This window comes from Zingiber officinale, chromosome 10A, assembly GCF_018446385.1.
Source record: "Zingiber officinale cultivar Zhangliang chromosome 10A, Zo_v1.1, whole genome shotgun sequence".
Classification (NCBI taxonomy): domain Eukaryota; kingdom Viridiplantae; phylum Streptophyta; class Magnoliopsida; order Zingiberales; family Zingiberaceae; genus Zingiber; species Zingiber officinale.
This window is the reverse complement of record NC_056004.1, coordinates 93,996,621-94,014,306: the sequence shown is the minus strand read 5'-3', so window position 1 is coordinate 94,014,306 and position 17,686 is coordinate 93,996,621. Positions and strand designations below refer to the sequence as shown.

Below are 17,686 nucleotides of genomic sequence, written 5' to 3'. Positions count from 1 at the left end.
TATTCACCGCCGATGATCTTCAAATAACCTTCGATTATCCGTCTCAATTTAAATTATAACATGAAGATGATAAACTTAATTTAAATTATAACATGAAGATGATAAACTTAAGGAGAAATCGTAACTCAAAATCCGAATATAATTACAAGTAGTTCATCTACTTATTTTAGCTTCGGATAGAGGATATTGTCTCCATTAGTTTTGTTTATTTATTTATTTATTTTTTCATAATTAAGAGGGTATTTAAGAATTTGCCATTATCGTAAATTCCGAATTAAGTCACGAGTTCTGGCTTGTTGTCTATTCCAGTCTTGGCCGTCAAGTAGCGGACGCGTCCGGTAACTGGAGCGAAATCGTCCAAATCGTCGGCGAATCCAAGCGGAAGAATCGTCTCTCCCTTCGACGTCGGTGAATCTCGTCTTCCCATGTCGGATGGCGTGGCGGACAACGTCGGCGCCCTCGTGCGCCGCCTCTCGCGCCTCCTCCATCGCAAAATCGCCGACGTCCTCGCCCTCGCCGTTCACCACAAGGTAAATCGTGTCCTTTGAATCTAACCCTAAAAGCTTCCGACCTCGATCAGTCTCCGATTTGATCTTCTAGAGCGTCGGTTCTCTTGGAGCCGTTGCTGGCTTAGCGATCGCTTGCATTTTCGCTTGGAAGCTCCTGAGGCGGTCGCCTGGACGACGGGTTGGTGGTCGTCGTAAACATAGGGGTTCTCCTTCGACGAGTCAAGCCGTGGCTGGAGATGATTCTCTGGCCTCGGAAGGAGACTTGTCTGTCGGGCCGTTGAAGGACGCGAATGCGGTTGAAACTGTTGCGTCTGCTGCTGAGGTTGAATTCTCCTTTGGCTTTGGGTTTTGGAATTTTCGATGACGGTCTCTAATTTTTCTTCTTCATTTTGAACTATCGCAGCTGAGTCTCGGACAGATCGTGAGGAAGAGACTTGGTGGCTGCCGAAGGGTATGGAATCAGAACAGATGAAATCGTTCTACATTTTTTTTGTTTACTTCAGAACCTCTTTTCCTTTACGGTTGTGTTCATCCGTATGCTTGTTTTTAGTCTACAAGTAATCTAGGCTGTAATGTGCAAATTGATATACAGTTCAGGTGGATCTAACTTAGGCATCCTGAGGCTTTACATACTGAGTGCTTATAGACCAGACTTTCTGATTATTACCAGTATGCTAGGTGAGTTTCAGAAGATAGGAGCTTCGTTTACTTCAGAATCACTTTTGCTGCTGTGGCTGTTCTCATCTAATGCTCGATTTCTATCCACAAGCAATCTAGGCTGAAATGTGCCAACAAGTACACAATCTAGGTGGTGTAACTTAGGCTCCCCAAGACCCAATATTTTACATACTGAGTGTTGATAGACTGGGTTTTATGATTATCACCAATATGAGCAGTGATTTGCAGATGATGCAAAAATTTGGTGCTCCTAAGGTTATTGCATTTGCTTAGGATCATGTTTGATCATACAATATCCTGTTTGGACTAGTATCCAACAGGTGTGTTCCTTCAGGTTAGCAGGTTTTTAACGCGCTACAATACCATTAACATCGATTGCACATCTAAGCAATTGGGGATCAACATGAACTTACTCATCTGGAGAGGTCAGCTGTTGCTTGCACCTCCTATTTTCTCGATCACTTGGATCCAGCACCAGCGTGCCAAAAACTTTAATTACTCATGTCTTATTAAATAACTTTAATAACTTGTATACTCTTATGAGCATTTCCGCCAAGTTAACTTGATTATCTTCTGTTTCTCTTTGATATAGACGTGTGAACATGAACAACTTGTATTACTGATTAAGACATTCCTGGCTTTGCCTATTGACATTTTGGAATGATCCTTTGTCTATAAACTTGATTGTTTTGTTCTCTAATTCCTTTTCTTTGGTCCTCTACAGATCACTTGCCAGCTTCTGGGAGTAATCCTTCAGGAGAAGACCCCTGAAGAGCTTCAGGTTAATGATTTGAATGTGCTTTGGTGATCTTCTTTCTGACCTAAATTGATTGAGGAACCCAATGGACACAAATCTTGCAGAAACATGCTACCATTAGGCTCCCTGTGCTTGAAGTGGTCAAGGAAATTTGTAAACATTGTGACCTGTATTTGATGGAAACTGTCCTTGATGATGAGAGTGAGGTAACAGATTGTTTAATCTATTATTTTAGGGGAACGTTAATAAAATGAAACTAAGCTCACACTTTTTGTTGTGTATATTGTTAAATCATATTACTAAATGAATTCTGTGGTTATGGTGATTTTATTTCTTGCTGTTTGACCGGGTGAGATTTCAATTTGATATGATAAAATGCTTCTTTATTTATGATCACATTTTTCCATTAAATATGGTAAACTCTTACATAAGTGTGTCTCTTTTATAGTGTGAATCCTTCATCATATCTTCCTTTTCTCATCAGGACACCTCTTCTAGTTTTTGCAGATTATCTATAATCTGATCTCATTTAAATGACATGCAAAAATATATTTTCATGAGTGCTACAAATGATTGTCAGAAAAACGTGCTTTTACTTTTTTATTTAAATATGTAACTGAGTTGATTTGTTGTTTTGTACAAAATTGCAGTGGGATTGTGCAATACTGCATTTTTTTTCTTGGAAATCAATTTCACAGTTTCTGGTTAATTCATGTGCATTTTTTTATCTGCGACTTTTTTATTGCAGGAAAGAGTTCTTTCTGCTCTTGAGAATTCTGGAATTTTCCAATCTGGTGGTTTGATCAAGGACAAGGTACAAATTATTTTTGTTAATAATCTGTTTTCATATCCTCTTAGATCCTTGATTTTCCTTTTTTTTTTTTCTTTCCATTATCCGCAATGGGAGATAGATTGCAGAAGAACTTGCAGTTGGTAATTGCATGTTTGTGAGTTAGATAAACAAGCGAAACATTTCATGCCATTTGTCATGCGAGATCGCTTTCTTTCTTAATCTATCAATTATTTTGAGAGCATTCAGGTTGAATAATGTCAGTTTGTTATTAAGCCATCGAAAGGTCGAAGAACATGAACATATCAAATTCTCTCTTCAATACTAGTTCAAGAAAGCACTATAGTTGGACTTCTAATCGGAAGATTGAATATGAGAAGTTATGCTTGTTGGCCAATGTTAGAGGAAGTCGAATTCCTTGTAACTTTAGACTTATCTGATGGAAAGCTAGTTATTTTAATGTTAGTTAGTTCTTATAACAAACAGAATCATGCTTTTTATTATTCAAATTGTTGGAGTTAACTCGTTCCAGGCACATTGAATACAATGCTCGAATGATAACGGTACTTGAAACAAAGTGCGTGTTTCGGATTTAGCATAAACAACTGTTGGTATTTGAACATTGTGAAATTTTATTGCATTGAGTATTCTCCAGGTACTATTTTGTAGCACTGAAACTGGGCGAATCTCATTTGTGCGCCAACTGGAGGCAGATTGGCATATCGATTCAAACCTTGATATAATATCTCAGCTTTCAGTGAGCTCTTTGCTTTTGTTTTTATATTCTCGTCCGTATTGATTTATTTATTTATCAAAAACATGACTGAAATAGTGTATCTGTTACCCACAGCGATTCATCAGATTCCAACTATATATTTCTCAAATGGATTCAGGACAAATAGCACCGAATGTATTCACTTCTACTAGTTTGGAACAGTTGTTCTCCTGACGTGGGACAAACTGTTTTACACTGTGGAGCTTCTTCCTTTGTTTACATGGTTTTTCTTTATGTTGCTTGATTTGACTATGCGTTTTCCGATGGCTGGATAAGATACGTGTAAGCTTTGGTTTCACAATGTATTTCGGTTTGGCGTTTTCCACAGATGTACATGACAACTCTTCTATGTGAAGATTTCTCATTATTTATATCAATGATGATTTTGACTTTTAGTCACGCTGAGTGCAGGTTCTAATGATGCTTTAAAATAAGTTCATTTACCCGTCTGAGTTTGAAACACGAGGAAATACATTCATTTCTAAATCGTGTATTTAATTGATGAGAAAAGAATTAATATTTTATAATGAAATTTAAAAATTTAGATTTTGATAAAATCCACTTGTTCGATTTTGATGAGAATGTGAATAAAAATTATATTTTTGATAAAATTATCCTTAATATATCTATTTAATCTTTTTTCATATCAATTTTGATCTTTTTATTTTTTTATTATACTTTCTTTTTTCTCATTTTATAATTATACTTTCTTTTTTAATATATTTTCTCTCTTCTCAATCTTTCTCATCATACATTTTTTCTTCTTATTTTCTCTTATCACATTTTTTCTCTTCATTTTCTCTCATCATATTTTCTCTTTCATCATATTTTCTCTCTCCTTATCCTTTCCCATGCTCTTTCACACTCTCTTTCATCATACAAGCTCTCTTTTCAATTTCTCCCATCGTATTCTCTCTCTTCATTTTTCTCATCACATTTTCTTTCTCTTCATCCTCTCACATCATATTCTCTCTCTCCTCATCTTCTCTCATCATACTTTCTCTCCCATTACTCTCTTTTATTTTTTTTCTCATCATACTTTCTCTCTCCTTAATTTCTCCATCACATACTCTCTCCTCATTTTCTCTTATCAAACTTTATCTTTTCATTATTTCCCATCATACTTTCTCTCTCATCATATTTTCTCTCTTCTCATTCTCTCTCATTATGTTTCTTCCATCATACTCTATTTCCTCATTTTCTTTCATCGTACTATTTCTCTCTTCATTATTTCCTATCATATTTTTTCTCTCATTATACTTTCTCTTTATCATTATTTCTCATCATATTTTTTTTCTCACATTAAATTTTTTCTTACATCTAATTTTTTCTCTAAGGGTAAAAAAAAAATTTAGTTCATTCCTATAAAAAATAATTTTGTTATGTGTAATTTGCGAGAAACTGATAAATAATCACTAGAAATCTAGTTATTAATTTAGAATGTCTCTAGGTTCAATTAGAGCATCAATTTGGATGGAATTTTTTATCACATTAAATAATTTAAATGAGTTGTATTAAAATTTTATTAATACATTTAAAAATGAATCAATTCTGGTGGGTTATGGGTTCAAATAAATTAGCTTACGACGGGCTTAGTTGAACTAGGGGTTGAAAAGTATATATTTTTTTAAATTCATGATAAAAATTAGATTTTTTATATAATTGTGTAATTAATTTTATTAGGGATTTTATTTGAAATGTTTATTTATGAAACGAATTGTACATCCTATTTTTAATATTTGAATATTTTATTTATTTATTTAATGGACTGACTCGCAACTTTAATAGAAAACCATGAGATCAAATCTGTACGTCCATGTTTTTTGTTAGCTGGAGATAAATCATATAGAATTATAATTGGATCATGGTGGTGATATGATTACAATTATTTACGATATCTTCTTAAATTTATCGTCCCTTTAGATTATAATGTGAGTCGAAACGGATGATCAAAGACTATAAGAGGATGTCGAATGTCGATAATGGGCAAATAATCAGATTGTTGGTCATCGAATGGGGGTAATCTTTAGACGACCTCTGATCATTCGTCCTGACTTAAATTATAATCTAGAAAAACGATAGATAACTTTCGATTGATTTTTAATCATTCATCTCGATCTAAATTATAATATGAACTTTACAAAAAATCTTCGAACATCAATCGGGCCATAATTTCATAGGGTTATTCTCCTCCGAAAACAATACCTTTACTTAGTAAATTATAAAAAAAAATACATCAAACTTATTTTTATTTTATAAAACCCAAACGAACTATTCTCTCTTACGTGGCTGCGTCTCCATTTCTTGATCACTAAGAAGCCGCTTCGCAAACCCAACGGCGTGGTCGTCCTCGGGGTTCCATTCCAATTTTCCCTTCGATCCTTCTCTTCCTCTCTTCTCCGATCCCTTCCCGTCCAAATTCCAATTCGATCGAGTACCAGATCCCGTAGATGGCGGAGGAAACCGCTTCCTCCCCCGTCGGTGATCCGGACGCCGTGCTGACTCCAAAGCGGCAGCAGCGCAGGGGCTTCGTCTCCCGGCTCTTGAGAGGGATCTTTGCAGCTGACGATGACATCCAGAAGAAGTTGGAGCACATCTCGAAGGAGGAGGCATCGATCCACTCCCGGTTAAAGAGAAGGGCGCAATCGTCGCGGAAGATCGCCCGGAATGTTATCTTCCTCTCAGTGTTTATCGAGGTGGGGTTTCTGTCTGATCTTCGCTTTGTGATTCCTTCAGAAACAGAATTTTATTTGACATCCGTAGATGGGAATCCTTTTCCATATGGATCGACTTTTCTTGTCACCGAGTCGGATACCGAAATGGAAGATCTAATGTATTAAAGAGCGTGGAAATGGAATGTTGATTTAACAAATTCGTAAACGTTCACAAATAAGACATCTAAGGAATGCTCGACAACTTTGGCAAGCAATGATTAATGGAAAAAATTTACCTACCCCAAACACTATGTTTACTGTAACTTTATACGAATTCTTCTTGAGAAGAGAAATATAGTTGATAATAATACTGCGTTTTTAGAGGAAATATGAGATTTTGATTCTACTTAATGTAGTATTATTAGCTATTTGATCTTTCTTAACCTTCAGTTCCAGACCTATAGTCCTGGATTTCTCATGCTAAATAAATCCTCCTTTAAACCAAATATTCTTATCAATCTTCCTAAGCTTTCAAATCTGCTTCAACTTCTGTGCATTTTTGTCAGCCAGAATTTGTTTGTGCCTAATAGTTCACAGCATTGGTTCTTGATGTAGGAAGGTGCCCCTTCTATTGTTCTTCTCAATATATTTCTCAATTGCATATATAGATGTACTGTTTCTCATTCATGTTAGCATGCCGCTGTCCTGTCCTGATTGACAGTAGAAACAGTTCTTCCAAACCAACATCTAGGTTTCCAAATTGACTAATCCACAAGATGACTGAATGAAGTCAGTATGTGGTATTTCATGAGCTGCAAAAGTTCAATTCGTCTGATGTTTTGAATATTAAATTTCTTCCTTTAATTGAATGTATTTAGCAAATTACCAATGATAGATCATAATACGTTGCTCATGTGACTTGTTAAATCTGTGTCTGCATTTGGTGGTGTTGGCATGAACCATGTTTAACCTACTAAAATTTGATTGAATCTTTCCACTTCCCAGGTTGTAGCTGTGAGCTATGCTATAGCTAGTACAAGATCAAAAGATTTGGATTGGAAAATGAGAGCTACTCGTGTTTTGCCTATGTTTATAATACCTGTCTTATCAACTGTTGTCTACTCCTCACTTCTGCGACTCACAAGATTGTGTAAGTATCTTAAACTCTTCACCAAACATTAATCTATTTTGCATCTTATCTTTCAATTTCTTTAATTGTTTTTACAGTCTATTCTACAAAACAAATTTTGTTTGCATTGTCTAAACTTGTTGACCTTTTCCACATTTCTTGCTAGTCATAGACATAGTGAGTGTATTAATTGCACAAAGAGAACACAATAATTCCTACTGGTTATCATAAAAAAAAAAACTATGAATGTGCTAGTTATTGGAACTATACAAATTTAGCCAGCCACTTAGACCATAAAAAGAGATGGTAGTCAAATTTATTAGGTCTCAAATCTCGTCTTAACAGCAACTCATGTTCCCCTAATGTGTCACAGGCCTACTGTTTGCAGCTTCGAAACATTTGAATCTTTTATCTATGTATGATGTAATTGATTATGGAAAATAAATAAACAAACTACTTTGTGTATTGGAATATGATGTAACATTTTCTTTCCAAGTGACTCAAAATGTCGCATTGTCTATGCAATGTTTTGGAAGACCCTAGTTCAATGGTTATTGATAGTCTTTTTATATAGACATTATCATTTCTAAGAAGATGGCTTGATTGCTTTTGTTAAATGTACTAGAGCAATCAGGTAGAAGTTGTGGTTTAGTCCCATAATGCTAGTTTAGGTTTAGGTTTTTTATGATTGACTCATATATATACATATAATTATCCATTTACAACAATAAAATTAGAATCATTCCTTTCCTGATGCCTAAAATGGTAGAGATTTTAGGTCACGATCTCCCCTCATCCACCTTGTCCTCTCTCTCTCCTCGTTTTTCTTCTTCTTCTCTCATATTCTTGTCACCTCGCGTTAATGATGACAACTCAACATGCAACTTCCTTAATGGCTTTTAAAGGGTAAAATATCTTCAATTTTATCTTTTTTGTTAGACTGCTCAAGCTCCCAATTCAGTTCTCTCAAATATATATTCATCTTGCTTTTTAAGAGTTCCCAAGTTAGTCCCTCTCATGACACTCTGCAAGTATATCGCCTAAAGATGGCGCTTTCACCCCAGGACGGAGCTAGGATCTTGATTCAATGTAGGTAACAATATAATATAATTAATAAAATAAAAAATCTTATAATCATAAAGCATTACAAAATAATTACTTCACAATTGTTCTTTTAGAGTCTTCATACTTTGAAACCTTTGTATAATAGATTCATTATCAATTGTTAAAAATATTTTTGTCTCTACATAGACACTAAGACTACCATTCATTCGATCATCATCCATTCGATTGCACAACTTGTCTTTCACAATTCTCATGGCAGAAAACACTTTCTCTACGGTCGGTCGCAGTCGCAATTGGCAGAATGTCAAAAGTTTACAAACCAATAGATGCACTATACTTTTCTTTGACATAACTAATTTCTCAGAAAAATCAAATTCTTCAATTCTATCGTCTTCACTATTTTGTTTTTTTTTTGTTCTAGATCTTTTCTTTTAAAAAATCTATGCATTGTAGATATAGTTATTTCCTAATGAAATAAACAAAAAATTAACTTTTGATTGATGATGATAATAATAATAATAATAATAATAATAATAATAATAATAATAATAATAATAATAATAATAAATTATTTGAAAAAAATTGTCCAAACTTGTCCATGCAAGTAAAACTAACAATCCAAACTTAAACACTGCAAATACTAAAGCACTCTGCGTTCTCTAAAGCATCTCGTATAAGAAGATCAATCTGGTGACCAAATTGTTGAATTCCATGCGCATTGACCGCCATGTTCACATTTCATCATGCCAAGCTCATCACCGAGGAGTCCATGGCAGAACTATGCCATGAACACCACCATTCTTATTCCCATAGTGAGAACTCTTGAAACCGTAAAGAATCATGGAATCTCGTTGGTTCTCGACCTCCCCCTTTTGATGCATATTGTGGAAGGTCCCTCCTCCGTGTTGGCCCTGGGACGGGTTGGCGGGGGCGTTGGGGCGTTGGGGCGAGCGTGTTCGCCTTTGCCACCATATTGTGGAAGGTCAATCTGATTACCAAGCTTTGGATCTGGCCTAGTGAGTCACACCGTCGCCCTTCGCCTTGCAAGCTTCATCAGACCAAGCTCTTCAACAAGGAGTTCATCGCAGAATGGTGCAATGTACTTGAGGTCATAAAATCTTCCTATGAGAATGTTGTTTGCCAACGGAAGTGGCCTTCCACCGGCCATCATCTTTATCAAGTATCCAATGTCACAGATGAACAGTCATCTCCGCCGCTGAATAACTTTTCTTGGAGCAGCGTATCGCAGCGAACAGAAAACGATGCCACTATCTTCTAATAAAAGAATGGTCTCCTTCAAGCATTATTGTACAAGAAAGTATTCACCAGCTAGATAGAGAGATTAAAATTAGATATTTATACATCTTTAATATTATTTAGAGTATAATCATCTGAATCCTAAATTTATTGGGCTTTATCTGATTATAACTCAGCTCAAAAAAACTGAGTTGTGGAAGCTCAGATCTTGAGTCCAAACTTCCAAGTTTTGAACGTATTGAAATGAACTTTTAATTAATTTTATTTATTTATTTTTTCTAGTTCCAGTGTGGGCGACCACCCACATTGGGCTCATGTAAGCTCCGCCTGTGCTTCCGTTTAATGTAGAAGCTGCTTTGTACCACTCTGACTACCTCTATACCACCCAAATTTCATTCAATGCTTGTTCTACATCTTATCCTAGATTTACATCGACTATGAGGGCTACTTCCTCGATCTCTATGATTTCTAGCTTAGGCTCCTCTTCCTACAACTTCCAATGGATTTTTTATCTCTTCATAGAGTCTATAATAAAATCCTCCTTGCCTTCTCCTCTGCTAAGTTTTGTCTTGTTAAAGTTGCATTACGAGGGAGGGTGTGATGAAATTTGTCTTCCTTACTCTATTCTTCATCTTCTTGTTCAAGTTGTATCTCTTCATGCATCTTTGATCTTTCAGCCAATAAAATTTCAATTTGATTAAGGTTCTTTTTCCTTTGTGTGAAATAGTTATCCTCTGCTTCATCAATATTTCTGTGCGAGTTTCAATTTGATTTGGCGTTGAATATCTTGTAGCTTCATTAGTAGTATTACTTTTGTAGTTTGGTTGGGCTTAGCTTCATGAACATTTAAATATTAGTCTAGTTTATCACTCTTCAATTTGGTTATCTCATTTTCTTATCGTTTGTCCGACTTTTCTCAAAATGATGTTCTACTACCACCAACTTGGTGGTTGATCTCATGGTATGAGAAGCTTATGATATCATGTCTTATTCAACCCAATTGATGATATAGTTGTTTGATTTTCATGCTCTTCTGTTGTATGACAGAAATGTTGACAAACTGTCCAGTGGACAAATAGTATATTTTAAGTTTAATCATTGATTATCATCATTGCACTTTCTTTGCAGTTGATAAGAAGGACCAGAAAACCCTTGAAAGGCTTCGTGCTGAGAGAAAAGAAACAATTGACGAGCTCAAGGAGAAAACAAATTATTACAGTACACAACAACTCATTCAGGTCTCATTCTTGTTGTTATATTGCTTCCTGGATCTTGTACTGGTTATGCTTTTACATTTGAAAATTCAGCAATACCTTCTGTCATGTACTTTCTGTATTTCGCCAAAATTTCACTCCTTGTGTTCTATCTCTGTCGGAGAAATTCTAAAGTTTGTTCAAGTGTGATAGAAGTATGACTTCTTTGATTTATTACTGATTGAGGAACATTAAACCAGAGGTATGATCTCGATCCTGCTGCAAAGGCAGCTGCAGCAACTGTTTTGGCATCTAAACTTGGTGCAGATTCCGGCTTAAAACTCCAAGTAGGAGAAGAAATTTCAGATCCATCAGGCAAAAGTCATGATGTTGAACTAGTGCAATCTTCCGGTTTACGTAACAGAAAGCCATCACGTGCAGTAGCTTCCAGTTCTGGGAGCACTACATCTGAGTTAATTGATGACGCCTTTAATGACTTTGCCACTACCAATCAAGGAATTAGCTCTCCGAACCATAGGGTCGTGGAACACTTTAAAGGTTCAGTCTTCAGCGAAGGGAGTTGGCTTTCCCGAATTGCAGCCTTGCTCGTGGGAGAGGATCCAACTCAGTGCTATGCGCTGATTTGTGCCCACTGTCACATGCACAATGGTGAGTGATTAAAGTACTACCTTGTATTGTCCAAATGTAGATGTGATTGTAGCTTTCTTCATCTTCACAAAACTTATGGGTCGAATATGTGCAGGTTTAGCCAAGAAAGAGGATTTTTCCTACATTACCTATTACTGCCCCCACTGCCATGGATTAAATGGACAAAAGCATCAGGAGGAACATGAAATGAGTATTGATTCTGGAAAGGGCACACCTATCTCTTCGCCATACAGCGATAACACCTACCAAAGTGAGAACGACACTAGTTTAACTACTAAGGATGCTGTCAGCAGCAGTTTAGCGATGGTAAAAGAGAGCCCCGAAGATGTTGATGAGGACGTGCATAACAATGCTACTGGAGTTGCAGGTTTGGTAAATGAAAAAATTGATGAAAAAGAATCGGTTAAGACTGCTACTTGAAATTTGTGTTTCTTTGAGAAGATTGCCCGTGCATCGTTTTTTTTTTATTAGAATGAATCTTACTTCTTTTGTGTATATTAAAAGCACTTGATAGGTGGCTGTAGGTAATTACGGATTTATTTGTGGCCATTTGGTTCCATCTCAAAGGTGTATTCTATTCGTGAAAATAGATACTATCAGTCTTGGTATTTGCTGTATTTGCCTCTGTTTCATCATGAAAACAGTGATAAAGATTTCTTGTTTATCTTCTGAATACATTATTAATTGGATTTGTGGATTTGAATCGCAAATCTGTTGCTAATGATTGATTAGTCTATACAAATTGATTGTTTTTTTAGCAATTTTTTTAAAAAAATATTTTTATAAAAATACCTAGCTTCCACCTTTCACATCAATTTCATCTCCCTTTGAAATCTTTTATAAGCCTTGTATGCTCATTAGAACCTTATTTCTTTGCTTTCACAATTTGAAAACACTATCGTGGTAAAAGGTCATATATTGATCCCAGATGTCCCATATGATCAATCTCACATTCATTTATAAAAAGGTAAATTATTGATAACTTTATCTTTGAACAATGACCATTGTAGGAGGAAGGATATGAATTTGGTTTATACTATCAGTAATTGACCTCCAACAAATTTATTGATCTCCAAATCTATTGATGGCCATGTCTCATGTAATGACCATTTGTTCGTCATCGAAAACACTTCATCAACTACTGAAAACATCCTCGTTTCATAATATTGGAAACCATTCACCTTCCAACTATTCCCTACATTTCAGCTCATCCTAACCACTTCAATCTAATCCCGATCAATCCCGAGTGAACTAAAATCACCTCAGTCAGCTCATCCTAACCACTTCAATCTAATCCCGAGTGAACTAAAATCACCTCAGTCAAACACATCTACTACTTTCAAGCCCACTTTAATCAACTCATTTTGACCTTTCAATCGATTTCCCTCAAGTGAGCTACAAGCTAGTTTAAACAATTGACAAACCTTTTTTTTATTGTGTTTTACCTATGGCACTTACCATGAACAAATAGAAACAAGAAACTTAAAAAACCATGAGGCCATTCAATGCTATTAGATCGAAGAAGATTAGAAGAACACTATGGAATGCAATAGAAAACTTTGGTTATTAGGCCTGGTTTGAATCTCGCGAAGCATATTTAGATTAGACTAGTTACTTCAATCTATTTTTTTTTTTCAAAAAAATAATCAAACAATATTTTGAAGAAAAACTAGGAAAGATTGCAACCCAAAGAAAAAAAAATATCAACCATTATTTCCTTACATCCAAACACATAACTCCCATTGATGCAACAAATACATATAAATTTTTTGGATGAGAAATTTTTGGTCAAAGCTGAATAACCCTGGAGGACACAATTTTGTTGCCTCTGGCTAGGTTCAGTACCCTCTTTGGCTCTCCATCAGTTCTTCCCATTGAAAAATTTAAATGTAGAAGATTGAGTGAGACTCCTTTGCACAGCATTTCCTAGAGAATCTTTTACACCGAGGTCATTAGATCATCCTCTCTCGGGAGGTCTGAAGCATGTTGGATCCGGCTTCAAGTAACTGCTTCCAGGTGTGTTGATATTAACCTTTCATAATTGATATGAAAAAGGAATTGGTGTTAGGTGACTAACCAAAATATTGAATGATAAACCATCTATGATGAACTCGCACAAATCAAATGGCAAACAATTTAGTTAGTACAACACATAACATAACTAGATCGCGCATGTATGATAGTATTATATATATATATATAATCAATCAGCATTGCACACTTATTATTCAGTGATGTTGCAGTGATGTTTTCTTTGTTTTGCATTTCGCCAAAGAACCAAAAACAACCAAAACTTCTAACAACTTACCCAATTATTGATAATTTATTTCTCCTCGCAGAAGAAATAATCATTTGGTATTCGTTGTGATGAAAATTGAAATCTAGGGACATTTATCCAAGTTCATATAAACATTTATCTTACCTCCTAGATTAGGCAATTTATCAACAAGTGATTTAACAGTTCTTATTAATTTACCCCCTTCGAGAGTGTGTGAGGCCACTCTAGAGGGGACACTAAGGTGACGGCTTCACCTTTTGCCACCAAAGGTGCAATTAATCAATGTAGTATTGCATCAACCAGATATAACAACAAGAACATCAAAACTTAGAAACATCTAAAATTCTCCAGTGTCGGTCGCAAGCTTCAACATTATCAGAAAAACCAAGAGTGAAGAAAGAAGATGATAGATGATGTCGACCACAAAGCAACTTCAAACTCATAATCAGTCTTTCTGGTTTATCTAAGTTACCATCATTGAATCGAGTAATTCAAGTTAAGGAAACAATCAGAGAAACATAACTTACATGCTCATCAAGAGGTGCAAGACTGCTGAGAAGCCCATCATTTACGGTTACCGGCATGGAAGGTATCTGTCGCAATGACCCAGGAAGCTGGTTCATTCCTCTAGGGAGAATAGTTATTCTGGGGAAAGAGTTTCATGTTTCAGAAATTATGATTGAAAGAGAATCAGAGTATAAAGATTGGAGATAAAAGAAAGGAAAAGAACGCATAGTACCTATTCTCCAGTGTGGCAATGTTATTTCTCGTGCAATGAAACAAACTTATGTTATCTTGCATCTGCAATATGGAGAAAATATGTTTGATAAACGATAACCAGGAAAGCTAAAAAGGTGAGGCAAAACTGAACAAGGATGATCAAGGCAACAACATAACAAGGTCAGTCATAGCACATTTCATGTACAGGAGGATCATGGCATGATGGCACAGGTGTCAATGGCACGACACCTTGTTTTTGTGTTCTCTGACCAGAAAGCATGTGAATAGCTTGCCGCCTGCAAATTAGCTCCATGGATAAACTACACAGGCATGCATGATTTTAATCCTTATCTATTCAGTTATGGTAAATCTTTACTTTTTTCCGCGGTCGACAATTGATACTTTGAAATCAGAATATGGAAAATACATTTGATCTGCACACAATCATTGTATCTATTCTCTTGTAGGGCGATAAAGTTGCACTTCACCACCCTAACCACATAAAAAAGTTTTTCCAAGATTTAAAGCCTCTCCACTAAGAGACAAAGGAAAACTAGCAGCATAATGTAAGAACAAAATTCTAAAAAATGAAGGAAATTCCCTCAATCTCTCGAGTCTATACATTCAAATTGAAATGATCTTGTCAATATTACTGGAATGTGTTAAAGAATGTACACTCATAATTTAGTTTTTACATATAGTTAATATAATCCTATAGCTGACCCCAAATAGTTGGAACAAACAAGTGATAATGATGTTGCAAAAAATGTAGAACAAAATGAATATATCATGAAGGAAGAAAAGCGATTCATCTCGATACTTCATGCGAAGGATATCAAGATGTTAAAATATTCCTTGAATATGCACCCAAATTGAACTAACTAGAGAAGATAATAAGAAGTTGAATTTACCATGTAGTAGCAATAAGAAAGTTGATTGTGATCATACTCATTAAACATTCTTGCAGTAGTTGGCTTCAGCACACCCATTTGTTCATAGGAAAGGAAGCACCGAGTATGTTAGATATTATACTATATTAGAAACCAGTCTCATAATCCAGATGTCTCAGACAGACATAAGATGCCAACTATGGTTTTTAACAAAATCTCAAATTGGAGCCTCATTGTTTAGTAAAACATCATGATTTCATGGAAAGCCAAGGAAGATCCATATTTCATAAACGACACTAACCACATGAACTTCTTCCCCAATTGAGTGTGTTCCTTCATGTCAAATCGGTAATATATTTGCCAGTAAAAGAAGGAAATGTATCATGAGCATAATGTAGTTTCTTCTTTTGTTTTAGTTAAGGGAAAAAATATGGACTACTACACATTTATTCGGTTTTATCAAAGGCTTCTTTTTCTCTTTTGCCTTTTTATGTTTTCCATTCAATGGTTTAGGAAAAGCATTGAGTGTTACAAAATAGTCAATAGAGGGCTTAAATCTACCTAAATAGAAATACTAGATGGAAGATGGGCAAGTAGAGTTTTTTTTCCCTCTCATAGTTTCTTTTTGTGCAGCAAAAGTTAAACCAAATACATATTAATCCCTAGTAACACCCGACATGTTATACCTTGTATTTTGGTAAGTTTAAGGTTGGTTTGGACATTCTATTGAAAAATTGAATAGTTTTCATGAAATCATCCAATCAAGGAAGATAGAGACAATTGAAAAAGTAGTGCACAACAGGGGCACCGTTGTTATGATTCATGATGCTGAATACTCTGACCAAACAATCTCAGGCCAAAGCTAATACAAACTGAAAATCAAAGCACAATTTCAAACTTATGACTAAAGCAGAAAGCAAGAAGACGTACAGCAATCATCATGTGAATAAAAAAACCAATAATAAAAGGAATAAAAGATAACAAACCATTCCTCCCTCAAGATTTCTTGCAATCTCCTTCAGACATTTTTCATTTTTCTCCAGAAGACTCTTCAGTTCTGCATCCAAAGTGAATCATGTAAGCAATTAAGTAGTAAACATTACTGACAATATATGAACTAACATGACAAGAAACAAGATGAAGTGACATGCTGATTTACACTTTAATTCGCTAACAAGCACACTTTGGTTTTAAGTAAGATAGAATCTTTACTATGATATTTCAATCAGAATATTAACAGATCTTCATGAAGACATTTAGGCTCTCTATGGCAAAGAGAAAGATAAACAAACAACAACAACAACCAAGTCTTATCCCACTAGGTGGGGTCGGCTATATGGATCCTTTTATGCCATTGAGCTCTATCTCCAACTATACCATCATCTATATTTAAATAAAGTTTATCTTGGTTTATCGTGGCTAACCAAATTTTTTTGGTCTTCCTCGTCCTCGTTTGGTATGCGTGTTTATCATAGTTTTACATCGCCTAATTAGAGCATTTATTCGTCGCCTAAGTATATGCCCGTACCATCTTAAACGTGTCTCTCGGAGTTTTCCCTTAATAGATGCAACTCCGACTTTTTCTCTAATGCTCTTATTTCTTATTCTGTCCATTCTCGTATGTCCACACATCTACTTAACATCCTCATATCTGCAACTCTCATCTTTTGCTTATGTGCTCAAGTCATAGCCCAATATTCAGCTCCATATAACATAGCAAGTCTAACTGTTGTTTTGTAAAAATTTTCTTTAAGTTTTAGAGGTACTTTACGGTCACACAAAACACCCGATGCTCTCCTCCATTTCAACCATCCCGCTTGTATTCTATATAAGATATGTCTCTCAATCCCTCTATCATTTTGTAAAAATGATTTTAAATATCTAAACCTCTCGGTTCTGGGCAACTCGCCGTCTCCTATCTTAACAATTGTCTTATTATATTTAATATTACTAAACTTAAATTCCATATATTCTGTCTTAGGCTACTAAGCCTAAAACCTTTCCCTTCTAATGTTCCCTCTAAGTTTCTAGTTTAGCATTTATTCCTTCACGTGTTTCATCTACAAAAACAATATCATCTGCAAATAACATGTACCATGGTACTGTGTCTTGAATATGTACAATGAGTTCGTCCATAATTAGAGTAAAAAGATAAGGACTTAAAGTTGAACCTTGATGTAACCCTCTCTTTATTGGAAATGCTTCAGTTACTCCACCTGAAGTCTTTACTCTAATTCAATATATGTTACGCTAACACCTCTCTTTTCTAGAATTCCCCATATATGGACTCTATCATAAGTTTTTTCTAAGTCAATGAATACC

The 17,686-nt window shown here is 35.4% G+C and overlaps 3 protein-coding genes across 10 annotated transcripts in view; 2 read left to right on the top strand and 1 right to left on the bottom strand.

Annotated features, from left to right (window-relative positions):
- Positions 1-277: 277 nt before the first annotated feature.
- LOC122027742 (peroxisome biogenesis protein 22-like) lies at positions 278-3,908 on the top strand. Its single transcript, XM_042586750.1, has 8 exons — positions 278-530; positions 601-831; positions 913-960; positions 1,912-1,968; positions 2,049-2,150; positions 2,693-2,758; positions 3,390-3,491; positions 3,585-3,908. The coding sequence occupies exons 1-8, from the start codon at positions 426-428 to the stop codon at positions 3,681-3,683; spliced, it is 810 nt and encodes a 269-aa protein (XP_042442684.1). The 5' UTR covers positions 278-425; the 3' UTR covers positions 3,684-3,908.
- A 1,885-nt stretch (positions 3,909-5,793) lies between these two features.
- Positions 5,794-12,140, top strand: LOC122027582 (uncharacterized protein At2g24330-like). Its single transcript, XM_042586568.1, has 5 exons — positions 5,794-6,205; positions 7,169-7,313; positions 10,743-10,852; positions 11,068-11,476; positions 11,571-12,140. The coding sequence occupies exons 1-5, from the start codon at positions 5,960-5,962 to the stop codon at positions 11,894-11,896; spliced, it is 1,236 nt and encodes a 411-aa protein (XP_042442502.1). The 5' UTR covers positions 5,794-5,959; the 3' UTR covers positions 11,897-12,140.
- Positions 12,141-13,155: 1,015 nt separating this feature from the next.
- Positions 13,156-17,686, bottom strand: part of LOC122026100 — a 12,645-nt gene continuing 8,114 nt past the window's right edge. For all 8 annotated transcript variants that reach the window (XM_042584740.1, XM_042584741.1, XM_042584738.1 and 5 more), the window contains 4 exons: positions 16,351-16,421; positions 14,494-14,555; positions 14,282-14,399; positions 13,156-13,508 (listed from right to left, as the gene is read on the bottom strand). In XM_042584740.1, coding sequence (XP_042440674.1) covers positions 13,434-13,508; positions 14,282-14,399; positions 14,494-14,555; positions 16,351-16,421 — 326 coding nt within the window. In that variant the 3' untranslated portion in view covers positions 13,156-13,433. The remainder of the gene's footprint in view (positions 13,509-14,281; positions 14,400-14,493; positions 14,556-16,350; positions 16,422-17,686) is intronic.

Bases quoted from the DNA above. Each gene is read 5' to 3' on its own strand.
- LOC122027582 (XM_042586568.1), top strand. From the start codon at position 5,960: ATGGCGGAGGAAACCGCTTCCTCCCCCGTCGGTGATCCGGACGCCGTG. The intron at 6,206-7,168 runs GTGGGGTTTCTG...TCCACTTCCCAG, and splicing joins TCCTCTCAGTGTTTATCGAG to GTTGTAGCTGTGAGCTATGC. The intron at 7,314-10,742 runs GTAAGTATCTTA...CTTTCTTTGCAG, and splicing joins TCTGCGACTCACAAGATTGT to TTGATAAGAAGGACCAGAAA.
- LOC122027742 (XM_042586750.1), top strand. From the start codon at position 426: ATGTCGGATGGCGTGGCGGACAACGTCGGCGCCCTCGTGCGCCGCCTC. The intron at 961-1,911 runs GTATGGAATCAG...GGTCCTCTACAG, and splicing joins GACTTGGTGGCTGCCGAAGG to ATCACTTGCCAGCTTCTGGG. The intron at 1,969-2,048 runs GTTAATGATTTG...CAAATCTTGCAG, and splicing joins AGACCCCTGAAGAGCTTCAG to AAACATGCTACCATTAGGCT.